Below are 18,043 nucleotides of genomic sequence, written 5' to 3'. Positions count from 1 at the left end.
TACAGGATAGACCCCCACAGATGGTCACCCCAATACCCTAAATTATTCTATGAAGCTAGTATAACCCAGATACCAAAACTAGAAACACACACGCACACACACACACACACACACAAACTTCAGATGAATTTTCCTTATAAATATAGATGCAAAAGTACTAAAAAAAAATAGCTAACCAAATCCAACAGCACATCAGAAAGATAATTCATCATGATCAAGTGGGATTCATCTCAGAAATACAGGGATTATTTAAACATACACAAGTCAATAAATGTAATACATAACATAAATTGAATTAAAAACCATACAATAATCTCAATAAATTCAATAAAAGCAGTCAACAAAACACAGCAGTTTTTAATGATAAAAACTCTAAATAAATTAGGCATAGAAGGAACCTACCTCAAAATAATAAAAGATACACGTGAAAAACCCACAGTGAACACCATGCTGAATGGGAAAATGTTAAAAGCATCCCCCTGAGGACACAAAAAATCCATGAATGCCCATATTCAACAATTCTATTCAACATAGTTCTAGAAGTTCTAGCCAGAGCAATTAGGAGAAAAAAATAAAGAACATCCAGATTGAAAAGGAGAAAGTCAAACTATCACTGTCGACAGATGAAGTGATTATATGCCTAGAAAATCCTAGCCCTCTCCAAAATACTGTTAGTTTTAATAAATATTCAGTTAAGTCTCAGGCTACAAAATAAATGTACAGAACTTAGTAGCACTGTGGTACATCAACAACAACAGAGTTGAGAATCAAATCAAGTATTCCATCCCTTTTACAGAAGCTGGAAAAAGATAGAACTTTTAGGAATATAATTAAATAAAAAGGTAAAAGATTTCTACAAGGAGAACTACAACACACTGCTGAAAATATCATAAATGACACCAACACATGGAAAACGAATCCCATGCTCATGGATTGGAAGAATCAATATTGTGAAAATAACATACTGTGCAAAGCATTCTGCAAATACAGTGCAATTCTTATGAAAATACCCACATTGTTTTTTACAGAATTAAAAAGCAAAAATGCTAAAATTTATATAAAACCAAAAAAACCCAAATAGCCAAATAAACCCTAATAAGAAAAAAAAAAATTGAAGCCATCACATGAATGAAATTTAAATCATAGCACAAGGCTGCATTTACCAAAACAACATGATACTGAAATAAACGTGGGCACATAGACCACTGGGACAGAATGGAAAATGCAGAAAACAAGCCAAATATGTAAAGCCAGCTGATGTTTGGCAAAGCATACAAAAATATAAATTGGAAAATGGACACCGTATTTAATAAATGGTACTTGGAAACTATTAACCCACAAAGAAAAGAATATAACTGAATATCTGTCAGCACATAAAAGATCAGCTCAAAATCAGTCAGATACTTGAATGTAAGGCATTAAACTCTAAAAAATTCTAGAAAAAAATATTGGAAAAAACACTTTTAGACATCAGGGTAAGCAAAGAATTTATAACTAAGACCCCAAAAGCAAATGCAACAAAAACAAAAATAAACATATGGAACCTGTTAAAATAAAATGTTTCTGCACAGCACAACTAGTAGTCAACAGAGTAAGAACATAAATAGCAGAAGATGTGCAAATAGGGCTCTCCCTCTGCTCATACAAACCAGCCTATCTCTGACCCTGCAGCTCTGGGAGAGGAGCCCCCAGCCCTAGGATTTTCAGGTGTTTCTATTTGGTGATCACGACTGAATACAGAAGATTCACCATGGAGTTTGGGCTGAGCTAGATTTTCCTTGCTGCTATTTTAAAAGGTAATTCATGGAGAACTAGCGATGTTGAGTGTGAGCGGACATGAGTGAGAGAAACAGTAGATGTATGTGTGTGGCAGTTTCCGATCAGGATGTCTCTGTGTTTGCAGGTGTCCAGTGTGAGATGCAGCTGGTGGAGACTCGGGGAGGCTTGGCAAAGCCTGGGAAGTACCTGAAACTCTCCTGTGCAGTCTCTGGCTTCAACTTCAGTAGTTCCCACATGAACTGGATCTGCCAGGTTACAGGGAAGGGCATGGAGTGGGCTGGACAAATCAATCCTGGTGGAGGTCGCACATACTATACAGACTCCGTGAAGGGCCGATTCACCATGTCCACAGACAACGCCAAAAACAAGCTCCTTCTGCAAATGGCCTGAAAACTGAGGACATGGTCATCTTTTACTGTACTAGACACACAACAAGAGGATGTCAGTGTGAGTCCAGACACAAACCTCCCTGCAGGGGCGCGCGGGTACACTAGGGGGCGCTCGGTACACACTGAGGACCCAGGAGCAGATGCAGGTGGAGGTTCTCTTTCTCAGCTGCAGGCACGAGGCAGGCTTGTTTTTGCAGGACTCTGGAGTTTTATGAGGTTGTGATATTTTACTATGGTTATTTACCAGGATTATTTATTGGGACTTGTGTTTTTAAAGTAATCTTTAAATTTATATGTAGGCTTTTTTTTAAATTGCATTTTAGGTTTTGGGGTACATGTGATGAACATGCAAGATTGTTGCATAGGTACACACATAGCAGTGTGGTTTGCTGCCTTCCGTCCACTCACCTGTAAAATACATACCTTCAATAAATATTTTTTCCTAATAATTTTCACTTATTCTTCTAGAGTTTTATTAACGTCTGTTGATATAACCAGCTACATAGCTATAGGGACATCAATTTACAAATATAGAATAATACAGAATATGTGTAAACAGATAAACTTATTCATACATCTGTAGTCTTCATATTTAAACTTAAATAAAATAATTATAGTGTGTCCTAAAGAAAAAACTTAATGATTAATTGCATATAAATTATACTATTCTCTAATTGATTTCAATCATTCTCTATAGTTTACATAAATTGATGTCTATTTGTAAGCTTAAACATAGTGTACTGATTATTTAAAAATAGCCAAGAACAAACTTTAAACATCCTTGTCACACACACACACACAATAAGATCTGGGGACTTGAGCTGACATATATGTCAATTAGCTTGATTCAATTATTCCATATTGTATTCATAAATCATAATACAGCTTTGTATTTTATAAATATATACAACTCAATTTTCAGTGAAATTTTAATTACTTTTTTTTTTTTTTTTTTTTTTTTTGAGACGGAGTTTCGCTCTTGTTACCCAGGCTGGAGTGCAATGGCACAATCTCGGCTCACCGCAACCTCCGCCTCCTGAGTTCAGGCAATTTTCCTGCCTCAGCCTCCTGAGTAGCTGGGATTATAGGCACACGCCACCATGCCCAGCTAATTTTTTGTATTTTTAGTAGAGACGGGGTTTCACCATGTTGACCAGGATGGTCTCGATCTCTTGACCTCGTGATCCGCCCGCCTCGGCCTCCCAAAGTGCTGGGATTATAGGCTTGAGCCACCGTGCCCGGCCTAATTACATATTTTTAACTCCATCCTAGGTCATGAATTCTTTTCTCCCTGTCCAGATGTGATTAGATTGTTTTGAGAAAATCATTTACCCTCCTGCCTCCTGAAGGCTTCAGCAAGTAGCTCCTAGATGGGCAGAAGCAGGCAAACTGTGTGTGTCAACAGGACCTGGAGCATCTCTCTCCTTGGATTAGGCCATCTCCTCAAGATTACAGGACTCTTCCGTTTTCTCAACATGCTGTTGTACCATATAAGCACAGAAACACTTACTTTCATTATGCTTTGCTTCAATTTTTCAAAACAACATACATGAAACCCTTCCTGTGCTTCAAAGTTTCTTCTGAGGACTTCGTATGTATTACATATTTTCAATTGTTTTCTGAGATGGAATGCTGACACCTTCTTATTAGAGATGACTCTTTTAATTGATCTCTTAGAATTATTGTTTCCAGGGCCCTGGCCACCTAAGGAGCACCACAGAATGGAGCAGTGCTGAGGCTGACCGGGCAGCGCAGGAGCCGCCACATCTTCCACCCCATGAGCAGATGTAGACATGGTGGAGAGTGAGCATGAGACATCTGGTCTGATCGGTGCCAGAGATGGCACAGCCCATCTTTGCCCGAGCCCGTGTCTTCCAGATTGATCCCAACATCAAGAAGAACTGGATCCTGCAAGCAAGCAGCGGTCACCGTTTCCTCCTTCTATGACGTCACAAGGAACCGCTATGGGATCGTCAGCATGGCCGAAGCCAAGGTGACTATCAACAGCACAATCGCACCAAATACGACCTTCCCCAAAACGCCGCAGAACTCTGGGCAGGGGGCCGACAGCAGAGCCCACATGGTGTTTGCTTTGGGGTTTTCCTCTGAGCAGCAGCTGACAACGTTTGCAGAGAAATTCCAGGAGCTGAAAGAAGCTGCGGAGATGCCCAAAGACAAGGCCCGGGAGAACACCGAGAGCTGGAGTCATGGTTCGCAATGCTCTGGGCGTGAAGCCCCATCTTCTGCTCCGGCCTCCAGTGTCAAGGTCAGTGATGAAAAGGCCTCTCAGCCGCCGCAGCCGACACGCACCGGAAGTCTGAGAAGGGCCCACCGGAAGTCTGAGAAGGGTGCGCAGAGACCGCCGGGACGCAGAGCGCGTGGCCACCGAGCCGAAGCGGGAGCTGCAGCTGCAGCCTTGAGGAGAGCCAACGCCCCGCGGACCACGGACGGGACACCCACAGAGAGGAGAAGAACAAGCAACTCAAGAGAAGGGTGGAGGAGCTGGAGGCGGAGCTCCCAGAACAGGAGAGGATCTGAAAGGTCTCCTAAAACGAAGTGAAATCCCGCCTCAGCTCCTCTCAGAGCACAGCTGTGTCTCTGAGAAGCTCCAGGCTGCCAAGAGAGAATGAAAACCCGGAAGTCAGTGGGTGCTCCCTAAAGACAGACACTGAGGCAGGTAAACGCCCACAGTGCCACCTGGAGGTGGAGGCGAACAGCTTCCCGGAGCTGCTGGACCGGAAGTTCTGTGACCCACCCGACTTCCGCTCAGGCCTCCCCACGCTGAGTACCAATAGCTAGGGCTGTCAAGACCTGGGCCCACCCGTGAGTCCCGTGTGTGTGCGAGACCAGACAGCACTAGGACGTTCTCCTGTATTCACCAAATGGTGTTCGGATTGCTGGATTCTAGCTGATATGCCAAATGCAAGAGTAAAAGAGGCTGAGCAATTTCTATCTAGATTTTAGATGTGCAGGGAATCCTATATGCCCAGGAAGAAGCCTGCTGCAGGGGTGGGTCCACCTCAAACATCCTCTACTAAGGCAGTGCCAAAGGTGGGGAAGACGTGGTTGGAGCCCCCATTCAGAGTCTCCACTAGGGCATTTCATAGTAAAGCTGTAGGAATGTGGCCACAACCCTCAAGATCCCAGCATGGTAGAGACAAATGCAGCTTGCATTCTTAGCCTGGAATAATTTCTGGCACTTTACCCTGGCCTATGAAAATAGCCCCATGGGCTGTGCCCAGCTGTAGGGATGAGATATCTGAGGTTTTTAGGACCCCCTATCTCCCAGTGTGCCCTGGTTGAAGTACATAAAGTCAAGATAGATTATTTTGTAGTTTTAAGATTTAATATCTGTCCTGCTAGGCTTTAGGTGGGTGAGGGGCCTGTTGACCATGCCTTTACCCAATTTATTCCTTTGTTATTGAGAATATTTACCCAATGCCTGTGGCAATATTGCACCTTTAAAGTAAATAACTCTTTTTTTTTTTTTTTTTTTTTTTTTGAGACGGAGTTTTGCTCTTGTTACCCAGGCTGGAGTGCAATGGCGCGATCTCGGCTCACCGCAACCTCCGCCTCCTGAGTTCAGGCAATTCTCCTGCCTCAGCCTCCTGAGTTGCTGGGATTATAGGCACACGCCACCATGCCCAGCGAATTTTTTGTATTTTTAGTAGAGACGGGGTTTCACCGTGTTGACCAGGATGGTCTCGATCTCTTGACCTTGTGATCCACCCGCCTCGGCCTCCCAAAGTGCTGGGATTACAGGCTTGAGCCACCGCGCCCGGCTGTAAATAACTCTTTAAAACATTTTGCCGGATCACAGCTGGAGGGAATTGCCTTAAGACTCAGATGAAACTTTGGAATTTTGGTTGATCAAGTTAAGGTTTTGAGAACTATTTTTCAAAAAGATATTTTTGCAATCTAAGAAGGACTTGAGATGATAGGGCATAACAGTATAATGATATAGTTTGGATGATTGTCCCCTCCAAATCTCATGGTGAAATGTAATCCTCAATATTTGAGGTGGGGCCTACTAGGAATTTTTGCATCATGGGAAGAGATCCTTCAAGAATGGCTTAGTATCTACCCCATGGTAATTAGTGAATTATTTCTGTATTAGCTACTGTGATATCTGCTTGTTCACAACAGTCTGCCAACCCCCCTCCACTCTTCTGTGCCCCCTTTCACCATGTGACACACCCTGCTTCTCCTTTGCCATCCACCATGATTGTAAGCTTCCTGAGGCCCTCACAAGGAGCAGATGATGCTAGGGCCATGCTTCTGATACAGCCTGCAGAACTGTAAGCAAATAAGCCTCTTATTTTTGTAAATAATTTGGTCTCAGGTTTCAATTTATAGCAATGCAAAATACACTGCCCAAAGCAATATGCATATGCAATGCATTTTAATCAAGTAACCGATATAATTGATTACCTGTTTTTAAAAAAATCCTAAAATATATGGAATCAAAAAAGAGCCTGAATAGCAAAAGCAATAATAAGAAAAAGGATCAAAGCTGAAAGCACCACATTGCCTGACTTCAAATTAAACTACACAGATATACTCAGAGAGACAGCACGGTACTGGGGAAACAACCCTCTGCTCAATAACTGGTGCTGGGAAAATTGGATAGCCACATGTAGAAGAATAAAACCGAACTTCTATCTCAGCATAGACAAAAATTAATTGAATATGAATTCAATATTTAAATGTATAAAGAGAAACTGTAAAAGTACTTGTAGAAAATGTAGGAGAAAATTCTCAGGATATTGGCCTAGGCAAATAAAATATGACTAAGATTTCAAAAGCAAATACAATGAAGAAAAGACAAATGTGATTTAGTTGAGCTAAAGAGCTTCTGCACAGAAAAGGAAATAATCAACATGGTGAGTAAAAAACCTACAGAATGACAGAAGATATTATCTCACCTCACTTAAAATGGCTGTTGTCATAAAAGAAAAAAAATCCATAACAAATGCTGGTAAGGATTCAGAGAAAAGAAAACTGTTATGCATTGTTGGGGAGAATGTAAATTAGTACAGTCACTATGGAGAGCAGTGTGGAGATAACTCAAAAAACTACAAATGAAACTACCATATGATCCAGCAATTCCAGTCGTGCAAATTTACCCAGAGAAATGAAAATCATTATCATTATGTCAGAGATTTCTGCACACCAATGTATGTGACAGGGCCTTTCACAATAGCCAACATATGTAATCAACCCTGGTGCTGGACAAGAGATAAATGGTTCAAGATAATGTGGTGTAGATACATGGTGAATACTAGTCATCCATAATAAATGAAATCCTGTTATTTGTGGCAATGAGGATTGAAATGAAAGACACTATGTTAAATGAAGTACGCCCAGAACAAAAAGTAATACACCTTGTTTTTTCACTCATACATGGAAGCAAAAAAGTACAAATAAAAAAATAAAGAATAAAAAAGGTCTCCTAGAAGTAAAGGTAGAACAGAGAATTTTATAGGCTAGGAAGGGTAGTGGAAAGGGGGAGATAGGCAGAGATTTGTTATAGAATACAACATTTCAGTTAGGTAGGAGGAATAGATTATAATGTCCTTTACCACTGTAGGATGAATATAGTTAACAATAATAGGAAGTTTCAAATAGTAGAAGAAGTATGTTAATATTCTCAATAAAAAGAAAAGGATTTAGATGATGGATATGCTAATTATCCTAATCTGGCCCCTACACATTATATGTATCAAAACATCACTGTGTAACTCATGAACATTGACAATTATTATTTGTTTATTATAATTATGTTTAAAATAACACACAGTTCATTGGAAGTGACATAAATGGAAGCTCCGGGACAGGTGTGGGGATAAAGGCAGCCTCTGCAATGCATACCTAACATGTCAATGGGAAAAGGAGCTTCCATTAGCATTTTCTATTTTTATCACTGAGTAGATCCGACATTTCTCAAAGCTTCCCTCTGCAGTAGAGAACTGAGGTCCAGGGAGGTCTTGCAGACAGTCAGGTATGCAGAGGGAAGAAGCAGGAATAGAGGATTGCTGGCCCATTCAACAATAGTAGGAATGATTATTATGCATGTAGAGAAGTCAACGTTGTTTTAAAATAAACTACATCACTAAAATACATGAAAAAATTTCCAACAGAAATTCTTAAATATTATTGGCAGTGAAACTGTTTTTGGTGATGAAATATTCACGAAGTTAAATGAGCCAGTAAAGTTGTTAAGAACTATAATAAACATTGGATTGGATTCAGCTTTGTCTGAATTCAATGTGATTATTACTGGCTCGGGTAGGGTCAGACATCAAGATAGATAGCTGGTAACAACAGAAAAAGCTATGGACCAGAAAGATTCACAGCCATTTTTTTTTCAGATTTATAAACAAGAGTTGCACCAATACTACTGAAACTATTCTCAAAAAATGAGGAGGAAGGACTTCTCCCTGAATTATTCTATGGGAACCGTATTCTGATAACAAAACCTGACAGAGACTCAATTAAAAAAAAAGAAAAGATAACTTTAGGCCAGTATTCCTGATGCAAACCTGCTCAATGAAACGCTGACAAACTGAACACAGCAGCACTTCAAAAAGCTAATCCACCATGATCAAGTAGGCTTTGCTCCTGGGATGCAAGGTTGGTTCAACATATGCAAATCAGTAAATTTTATTCATCATATAAACAAAACTAAATACAAAAACCATGTTATCAATCGAGTCAGATTCACAAAATACTACTAGCCTATGAGAATGAGTAAAACACATAGTATAGAAAGTACCAAATGGTAATGAGGAAGCAGAAAAACAGGAACTTTCACTCCTTGCTGGTGGAAATTCTGAAATGGCACATAGACAACTACAGTTAATATTTTAGTGTGTATTTCAGAAAAAGTAGAAAACAAGATTTAGAATGTTCTTAACACAAAGAAATAATCGATTATTATGGTGAAGGATATTCCAGTTATCCAGATTAGATTACTACATATAATATTATTTTATCAAAATATCACATGTACCCCTTACAGGTTTTGAAGTATTCTGTATCTACAGAAATTAAACATTAAAGAACCCCAATGCCTGGAAATCCAGCTAACTGCAGGTTCCTATTAGGCGGGATGTTCTGCATAATCTGCAAACTAATCAGAATCACTGGGTTTGTAAAGAACTTTAGAAATCTACTAGACTATTTGTTTATAAAGATAAGTCTCCCAAGTTTAATTATTTTCCCAACGGGTGGCGATTTTGAACATAGAAGGAATGCTAACATTTATTTCTGGTAAGTTTACTTCTAGTGTCAAGAGAAAAGGTTTTCAGAGAGGAATCTGGCATCTTTCAAGTCTCAACTTCAATGTGGTTACCTCAGTAAATAATTTCCGATGCCCCTGACTAGGATAGGTTCCTATAACCTATTCAAGATCTTCTGGGACTGTGTCACAGGGCATGGTCTTCACATTTGGCTCAGAATAAATCTCTCTAAGTATTTTGCAAAGTTGGATTTTTTATCAATACTTCTAAGAAAAGCTACTCTCTGGTCTTTTATACATTCACAAGCATGACATTAATAAAGTATTAGTAAAATTAAACACATGTTGGCAATTTTTTACGGAGTTACCTATAGACTAACTGTGGGATCAAGTGTAATGTTTGAGAGTACTTAGGCAAATTATTTCCAAATTAATGTTCCCTGGATGCTTCTCTCAGATTCCTTATGTCCGCTAATTATTTGTTTTGTGATTTTTGCAATTTTTGTACATGATCAAACCCTGTCTTATCTAGGCATTTATTGTAGGAAATTGTGTGAAACTAATCAGGGATACGTTTGAAAGTCATTATCACAGTGGCTGCCAGAATTGAAGTGTGTTTCCTCTGCAGACACCAGACACTCAGATTCCTCCGGTGACACCTAAATTTTATTTCCTGCTTGGCTTTGGGCCTTAATCCTGTGCTAAACAGAGAGACTCTGTCTTTCAGATCCCCCAGGTCATCCCAGAGGTAAGTGGACCTGAGAGTTGGCAATGGGGTGGGAAGGGTTGCACTGAACAGGCACTCTCTGCTTTTCTGAGGAGCCATGCTCCAGGCAGACATCACAGTCCTGGCTCAGGGTGTGTCCTTCCAGTATCCCTGCGCCTCCTGAAGGTGCAGTGCTGATCCATGCATCTTCCTCCCTTTCCTGGGGAGAGTGTCTCCTTGTTGTTGTTTTTCCAGATCTTCCAGCAGCCACTATGTCTTCCCACTGATGTCTTATGCTTTCTCTTTTCTGCCCCTCCCAGCAGACGAGGCTGCTATTTCTGAGGAAATAAGAGGAGGTGGGAGATGAGCCTGTCATTCCTGAAAGAATGGACAGAGCTTTGGAGCTTTTCTTTCTTCTATCCCAGTTTCTATGAATTCCTCCAGTGCCAGAAACAGAGACGTGTTAGCGTCTTTGCCCCTGCAGGTGAATTCTTTGGTAATGTAGTGGTGGCAGAGGAGGTGGGTCTGGATGCATTTCAGCCACGGCTGCTGTTCTGTTTCCCACACAGAAGCATCTCAGGAGGTGGAGGGTGGAGTTTTTTTTTTTTTTTTCTTTTTTTCTTTTTTTTAAGTATGGAGGCTCAAGTATAAGATGTAGATTTTTCTTAAGCTTTACAGAAAAACAAAATAAAACAAAAACCTCCTTTTGCATTCCATAGAAATAGACAGAAAAGCACCTGGCTGGAAGAGCTGAACGGTCGGCGCGCCCCCCCGGCCCCCACACCGCAGCCTCTGTGGGACGGGCGAGTCTGCGCAGGATGGCACCGCGGGCCACCTCTGCTCCCAGAGCTGTCCCGACCCCCAACCCCAAGCAACTCCCAAACACACATGGAATCAGATTTCCAGTTTTTCTTCTCTCTTTCACACACCACAGTTAGTTCATAATTTTTTTTTTTGTTTTACATTTTTTACACCAATGTAACAAAAAGGTGGGAGGGAAGGGAGGCTGGCAGACAGTTGATTTTATGCCTATAAATGTGGGGATGGGAAGGAAGACCGTCTCTATGGAAATGTGGAGAGCTGAGAGTGAGGTGTGGTGGAAGCAGGCTCAGAGCCGGGGGAGCGTGGCTATGGGGCTTTATTCTCAGGGAGAGATGGCGCTGTGAGGTCAATGATGCAGCTTTTATGTGACTTGTGGGGAGGGAAGGGACCAGGGGAGGGAGCAGAAAACAGGTTTTCTAAGAAAGGACTCTAACGAGTGCACGGCGTCTGGTTAGCTTGAAGCAGAGGTTTAGCATTGCTGCTTTCTCTTCAAAGCCTCCACCAGGTCATTCTTCAGAGCCTCTTGTTTTGATTTGTCTGCAAAAGTCTGCACAGACCTCAGCCCGTTGACAATATCCTTTGTTTTTCCAAAGTAGATCTCGTTCAGTGTACTTCTGATTTTATTTTCCATGTCCTCTACCGGGCGCCCAATGTTGGCTATGTGTGGGGAGCAGTCGCTCACAGTTTTATCTTTCTCCATCTGTCTGGTGAGGCTGCCTCTGAGGTTCATGGTGCCAGAGCCGGATTTGTTGGTCTGCAGCCACAGCATCACCGTGGAGGTCAACTTGTAATGGGCGGTGCAGCCGCTGGATTTCTCCTGCACTTCCACCACGTGGATGGAATCTCAGCAGCCTTTGATCTTCTTTGATCCATCTCCAGCCTTCTTTATGAGGATCACTCCAGCAAAGCCATGATCCAGATCCCAGAGGTAGACAGATGAGACACCACCTTCAAAATACAGGTCTCGGTACTGGTCAAAGGCATTGTTGGCTTCTACCTCCAGCTTTCGAAGCCAAGCTGACGGCATGGACCCATCCTCCAAGGGAGGGTTGTACTTGTTACTCCATGGTGACCTATAGGAGTCCCCATCTCTGTTGTAGTCACACAAAAGGTAATCCTGTCCCACCACCTTGTCTCTGGCAATTTTCAGTGACTGGTCAACAGAAGACAGGAGATCCTCACATAGACTGGGGACCAGGTCAATCAGGTCGCTGAGGTTTTTCTCGATTTGCTGTGGAGGCAGGCGCCTCATTAGGTCCAAGGCAAAGTCCAGCTGTTGATCACTCATGCTGGCGGCGGTGGTGGTGGTCCCCGTCCCTGCCGGGTGGAGATTTTTGTGACGTATCCTCAATCCTGAGAGAAAAGGTTTCAGTAGCAGTAGGAATCCCTCAGTTGTGCATGCTCTGAGAATTTAAACAATAACTTCACTACACTAAATTTTAAATAATCTAAAGAAAATGCCCAATTTAATCTTGTTTTATCTTATATGACATTTGCTGGCCTCTGCCCTAGATAAGGTCATATTCTCTTCCTGTTTGTTTTTGTAAGACACTGAGTTTCTCAAGATGTAAGGACTCTTGTTTGTCCTATAACATCAATAATCTTATGTACTAAAGAAAATATGTCAATTTGCAGCTCAGTAAGGTCAGTTTTTGTAAAAATAACATACTTTTCTTGGATGCCTATATCTCCAGGCTGAGTATAAACTTTATTTTCAATATTACAAACTAGAAATAACACAAATATTATGATGCTTTATAAATAAGTAATAGGGTTGCTCTCATTAACTGCAATACTTATCCTCATTAGAAGCAACACATTTTTTATACACAACCAAATTACTGACTCACAAGTAATTAGGCTGAGGAAAACGCCACAGAAATGAAATTGAAGCTACAAGATTTCACTTTAACAAATCTTGAAAAATAGATCTAAAGTAACAAAGATGAAAGTTTGTCTCAGTATAAGAAGAAGGAATGACTGGGAGGCAGGAATTAGAGAAACAGGAGGAAGTTTTTTAGTGTAATCATTGATATCTTGATTTAACAATCAAGATTGGCTGCACAGGTGAGCACATGTGAAATGGCATATTTCCTTTGGAGACATGGTCTTGCTCTTTCAGCCAGGCTGGAGCTCAGTGGTGAGATCATAGCTCTCTGCACCCTCAGATCCTGGGTCTGCAGCAATCGTCCTCCCTCTTCCCTGCATAGCTGGGGCCACAGGTGTGTGCCACCATGCTCCGCTTCACTGTTTATTCAACTGCACACATTAATTATGCAATATTTATTAAAAAGCAATAATGCCTCAATAAGGGTATTGCCAATAAGTGGATGGGTAATTTGTTAGATAAAGATCGATGGAAAGATAGACACCAATATAAGAAATGTATGACACTGGAGAAAATACAAATGTAGGAAATGTGCTTTTCTTTACATTTGTCAGGTAATCACAACAGTGAATACACATGACACCATGTTCTCATTACAAAGAAAATGTTCTGCAAACTTCACTAGGTGCCACCCACTGTGTGCTGGGCTTGGTTCAGGGAGAAATCGGGTCCAGTGGTGAGAAGCACGGGCCCAGACACCCAGGCTCACTCTGACCAGATGTGAGCTCTGGGGACATTGTACAACCTACCTGTGCTTTTCCTGGTAATTTTTGATCTGTAACATGGAAATAACATTGATACCACATACCATGTTTTCTCTGCATATGTAAACATAAAAGATGATTGCTGCTAACTTTAATTATATGTGGTTTATATAGATCTATTTTACTTCAATAAAACTGTTTTAAAATAGAAATTAAAATATGTAAGGGTTTATCACAGAACAAACTTACAATAAGAAAGCACAATTTCCCAATACTATCAATGTCACAAATCTTCCCCAGCACACTGTCCTGTGCTTTGAGCCCCACTGTCTCCTCAGGCCTCTCAGCCCACAGCTTGCTATATGGCAGGAGACATGTAAATAGAGCCCTTCCTCTGCTGATAAAAAACAGCCCAGCCCTGACCCTGCAGCTCGGGGAGGGGAGCCCATCCCTGGGATTTTCAGGTGTTTCCATTTGGTGATCAGGACTGAACACAGAAGACTCACCATGGAATTTCAGCTGAGCTGGGTTTTCCTTGTTGCTATTTTAAGAGGTAATTCATGGAGAACTATTGAAATTGAATGTGAGTGATAAGAGAGAGATAAATGGTGGATGTTTGTGACACTTTCTGACCAGGGTTTCTTTTTGTTTACAGGTGTCCAGTGTGAGGTGCAACTGGTGGAGTCTGGGAGAGGCTTGGTCCAGCCTAGGGGGTCCCTGAGACTCTCCTGTGCAGCCTCTGGATTCACATTCAGCAGCTATCACATGCATTGGGTCCGCCAGGCTCCAGGGAAGGGGCTGGAGTGGGTCTCAGCTATTGGTACTGGTGGTAGCACATACTACACAGACGCCGTGAAGGGCCGATTCACCATCTCCAGAGACAACGCCAAGAACTCGCTGTATCTGCAGATGAACAGCCTGAGAGCCGAGGACACGGCCGTGTATTACTGTGCGAGAGACACAGTGAGGGGAAGTCAGTGTGAGCCCAGACACAAACCTCCTGCAGGGACACTGGGGGGAATCAGCTGCAGGGGGCGCTCAGGACCCACTGATCAGAGTCAACCCCAGAGGCAGGTGCAGATGGAGGCTGATTTCGTCAGGATGTGGACTTCATCTTCTTACATTTTCTCTAGTGAATCTCTCTAAGTTTAGAATTCTGTGCTTCCTAATATTATCTCTACCTTTTTTTAAAAAGATCATTTTAACATGAGGATTTTTCTCACATGCAGCAAATGATGATGCTTACAGAGATTAAAAGTTCTCAACCATGTTCACCAGCATCAGAATCCTGAGGAAGCTCAGGGGTTCCTAATGAGTCGTCTCCAATCAGATCCAGGACAGAAACCTCAAGGAGATTCCCAGAATCAATAGAGAGCCTGCATCAGTGTCAGCATCTTGTAGACCCTCACAGGTTTCACGTCCGATCCTTCTCCTGACCCTAAAGCCAATCGAATCAGCAGTGACCTGGGCTTATTTTACCCCTAATCCATGTTATTTCTTCAGACTGTTTATTCTTCCTTTTTTATTTGCTTTTCCTGCTTTCTAATATATAAAAAGATGGTCTCTGTGGTCTCCATTCCAGGCCTCAAGGCATTTTCTTGGAGCGCAGGTGGGGCTCAGGCTGTGGCTCCTGCAGCCACGTGGGAGAGGCTGATGGGACTTCCTTCTCTCCCCATTTTCTCAGGACCCTCCACTGTGTTGTGTGTAGACTCATCTGGGAGTGCAATTAGCTATTAATACTGAAGGGGATAAACTTATTTGATCAAAAGGGTGTGTGGATGTGGAATTAATCCTGTTCTATGCAAATTGTCAGAGTCATCTTCTTGAGAAGTAGTATTAGAAAGAGCTTGTGAAATGTATCAGAATCAAAATGGAGCCACGTGTGTTAAAATCCCAATGAAAGAAACTGGGGAAGACCATCAAGGAGGGTCTAACATACATATTCCTGGTAACAAGAACAGCCATAAATAGACTCTGCACAGCCACAACCTTGCACAGAGGCCACCACAATCTTTTCTTTTCTATTTTTCTTTTCTTGTCCTTTTTTTTTTTTTTTTTTTTTGAGGTGGAGTTTTACCCTTGTTGCCCAGGCTGGATTGCAATGGTGCAATCTCGGCTCACCAAAACGTCTGCCTCCTGGGTTCAAGCAATTCTCCTGCCTTAGCCGCCCCCCCCCCCACCCCCGAGTAGCTGGGATTGCAGGCATGTGCCACCACACCCAGCTAACTTTGTAGTTTTAGTAGAGATGGGGATTTCTCCATATTGGTCAGGCTGGCCTCGAACTCCTGACCTCAGGTGATACACCTGACTTGGCCTCCCAAAATTCAGGGATTACAGGTGTGAACCACCGCACCTGGACCAGGCCACCATAATCTTAAAAGAATTGCTTCTCTAAATGTATCTGTCTAGCAACTGCCTATTAACCTCACATCAATGTCATCCCTCTTATTAACCCTTCCAGCCCAGGATAACTGTCTCAAAACAGCTGATGTAACCCTCCTCATTTTCCCTTCATTCTTTTTTTTTTTTTTTTTTTTTTTTTTTTTTTTTGAGACGGAGTTTCGCTTTTGTTACCCAGGCTGGAGTGCAATGGTGCGATCTCGGCTCACTGCAACCTCCACCTCCTGGGCTCAGGCAATTCTCCTGCCTCAGCCTCCTGAGTAGCTGGGATTACAGGCACGTGCCACCATGCCCAGCTAATTTTTTTGTATTTTTAGTAGAGACGGGGTTTCACCATGTTGACCAGGATGGTCTCGATCTCTCGACCTTGTGATCCACCCGCCTCGGCCTCCCAAAGTGCTGGGATTACAGGCTTGAGCCACCGCGCCCGGCCTTCCCTTTATTCTTTATCTTCCTTTACCAACCCAAATGCACCCACACATATTTCAAATGCAATATCCATTTTTGGATAAATATTTTTGTATTTTAGAGTCTCTCTCTGTTATTCAGAGTTGACAGACTACAGATGAACATGCCACTGTTTTGCGAGGCATAGGGGATGACCATTTTTGGAGATGGCTAGGGATATCCAACGTGCATAAGATCATCCATCAGTCATTACAGGCTGGAAGTCCCAGAGAGAGGTGAAGCTGTCAAATCGCCATGGAATTTCATTTTCTCCAGTTCTGCTCTGATGGAATCAGGCCCAACCATTTTATCAATGACAATTTACCTAACCTAGAGTCAGCTGATGACAGGTTGAATAACATCTATTACGTAAGCTGACATCATCACTTATATTAATGTTGGATTGAATAACTAGAGTTTACCTTAACCACGGGTGCCTGAAAACTAACCATTACCCATAGAGAAGAACCTTTAACATGAGATCTATGTTCTTAAATTTTTTAAGGTATAAAACTGAACCCTTTACAACCAGGCATTTATGATTTTGTTAATGAGTTGTAGAAGTTGCATTCATATTTTGGGTATTAACACTTTTTCAGATGCGTGGCTTGTAATTATATTCTCCCATTTTGTGTGTTATAATTTTTTCCATGATTTGCAGAATCCTTCTATTGTGATGCAGTTCCACTTGTTCAAATCTGTTCTTGTTGTCTGTGCCTTCAATGTGAAACATAGGAAATCTCTGTTAACATTATTTTTGGGTGAGGGAAATTGTACAACTGCAGGTTATGCATTTAACTAGCCCATTTAGAGTTGATTTTTGTGTTTATTCTAACCTAAAATTCTTAACTTTTTGCATGTGTAAATCCAGTTTTGCCAACAGCCTCTTAGGGAGAGACTTTAGTTTATCCATTGTGTATTGTTGGTTCTCACGTTGAAAATCAGGTTGTCCTCGGTTTATCAGTTTATTTCTGAACTCTCCATATCTATTTATGCCTATCTCATCTTGTTTTTATTACTCTAATTTTGTAATTATTTTTGAAAAATCTGGAAGTAAAATGCCTTCAAGTTTATTCTTGCCTTGTTACAAATACTATAGAAAAATATTTTAACATTTTACTATTAATTAAGTATGGTAATAGATATGGCTTTTCATAATGACTTTAATGGTAAAATTAGGCAATAGGTATAAATTTAAGAAAAATTTCCTGTGATGTTTCAGCCAGAAAAGAGCAAAAGTCAGCTTTACACCTGGAGACTTCCTGTATCTGTCACAGCCCGGAGAAAGAAGACCACTACAGCATTAAAATTCAGCGGGAAGAACATGTAATGCTTCCGTGTTCCACACGTTACGTTGTTACCAGTTTAGTCAATACTGATTAAATATGAAAGTGTGGCAATGCACAAACTCTTTCTCAGGAGGAAAGTAGGAGAAAAAATGGTTGAGGAAAATAGAGCCATTTGAAGTCTATGACACCAGCAACTTCAGCACCAAGGAAATTATGTCACTCTCAGGGCCTCCAATTTACTTTTCATGGGGCAGCTGCAGGGTTCCAGAGTGAGAACAGGTGAATTCAATGTGCATGCTCTTCCCAAGTCTCCACTTGTATTCTGTTTTCTTTACTTCTGTTTGCAGAAAGTAGACACATACTCAGCCTTAGTGTCACT

General features: G+C 41.6%; 2 pseudogenes and 1 gene segment (V, D, J or C); 2 read left to right on the top strand and 1 right to left on the bottom strand.

The window, feature by feature from the left end:
• The window catches only part of LOC104650424 (immunoglobulin heavy variable 3-23-like), a 97,428-nt gene extending 79,723 nt beyond the window's left edge, over positions 1-17,705 (top strand). The window contains 2 exon segments of the V gene segment in view: positions 14,184-14,602; positions 17,598-17,705. Coding sequence covers positions 14,184-14,602; positions 17,598-17,705 — 527 coding nt within the window.
• On the top strand, positions 4,008-4,967 carry LOC101037490 (homer protein homolog 2-like; annotated as a pseudogene).
• Positions 11,298-12,242, bottom strand: LOC141582808 (F-actin-capping protein subunit beta-like; annotated as a pseudogene).
• Positions 17,706-18,043: the final 338 nt, after the last annotated feature.

This window comes from Saimiri boliviensis, chromosome 2 (assembly GCF_048565385.1).
Source record: "Saimiri boliviensis isolate mSaiBol1 chromosome 2, mSaiBol1.pri, whole genome shotgun sequence".
Classification (NCBI taxonomy): Eukaryota; Metazoa; Chordata; class Mammalia; order Primates; family Cebidae; genus Saimiri; species Saimiri boliviensis.
Note: the sequence above shows the minus strand (reverse complement) of the source record. Positions and strands in the feature narration are given on the sequence as shown.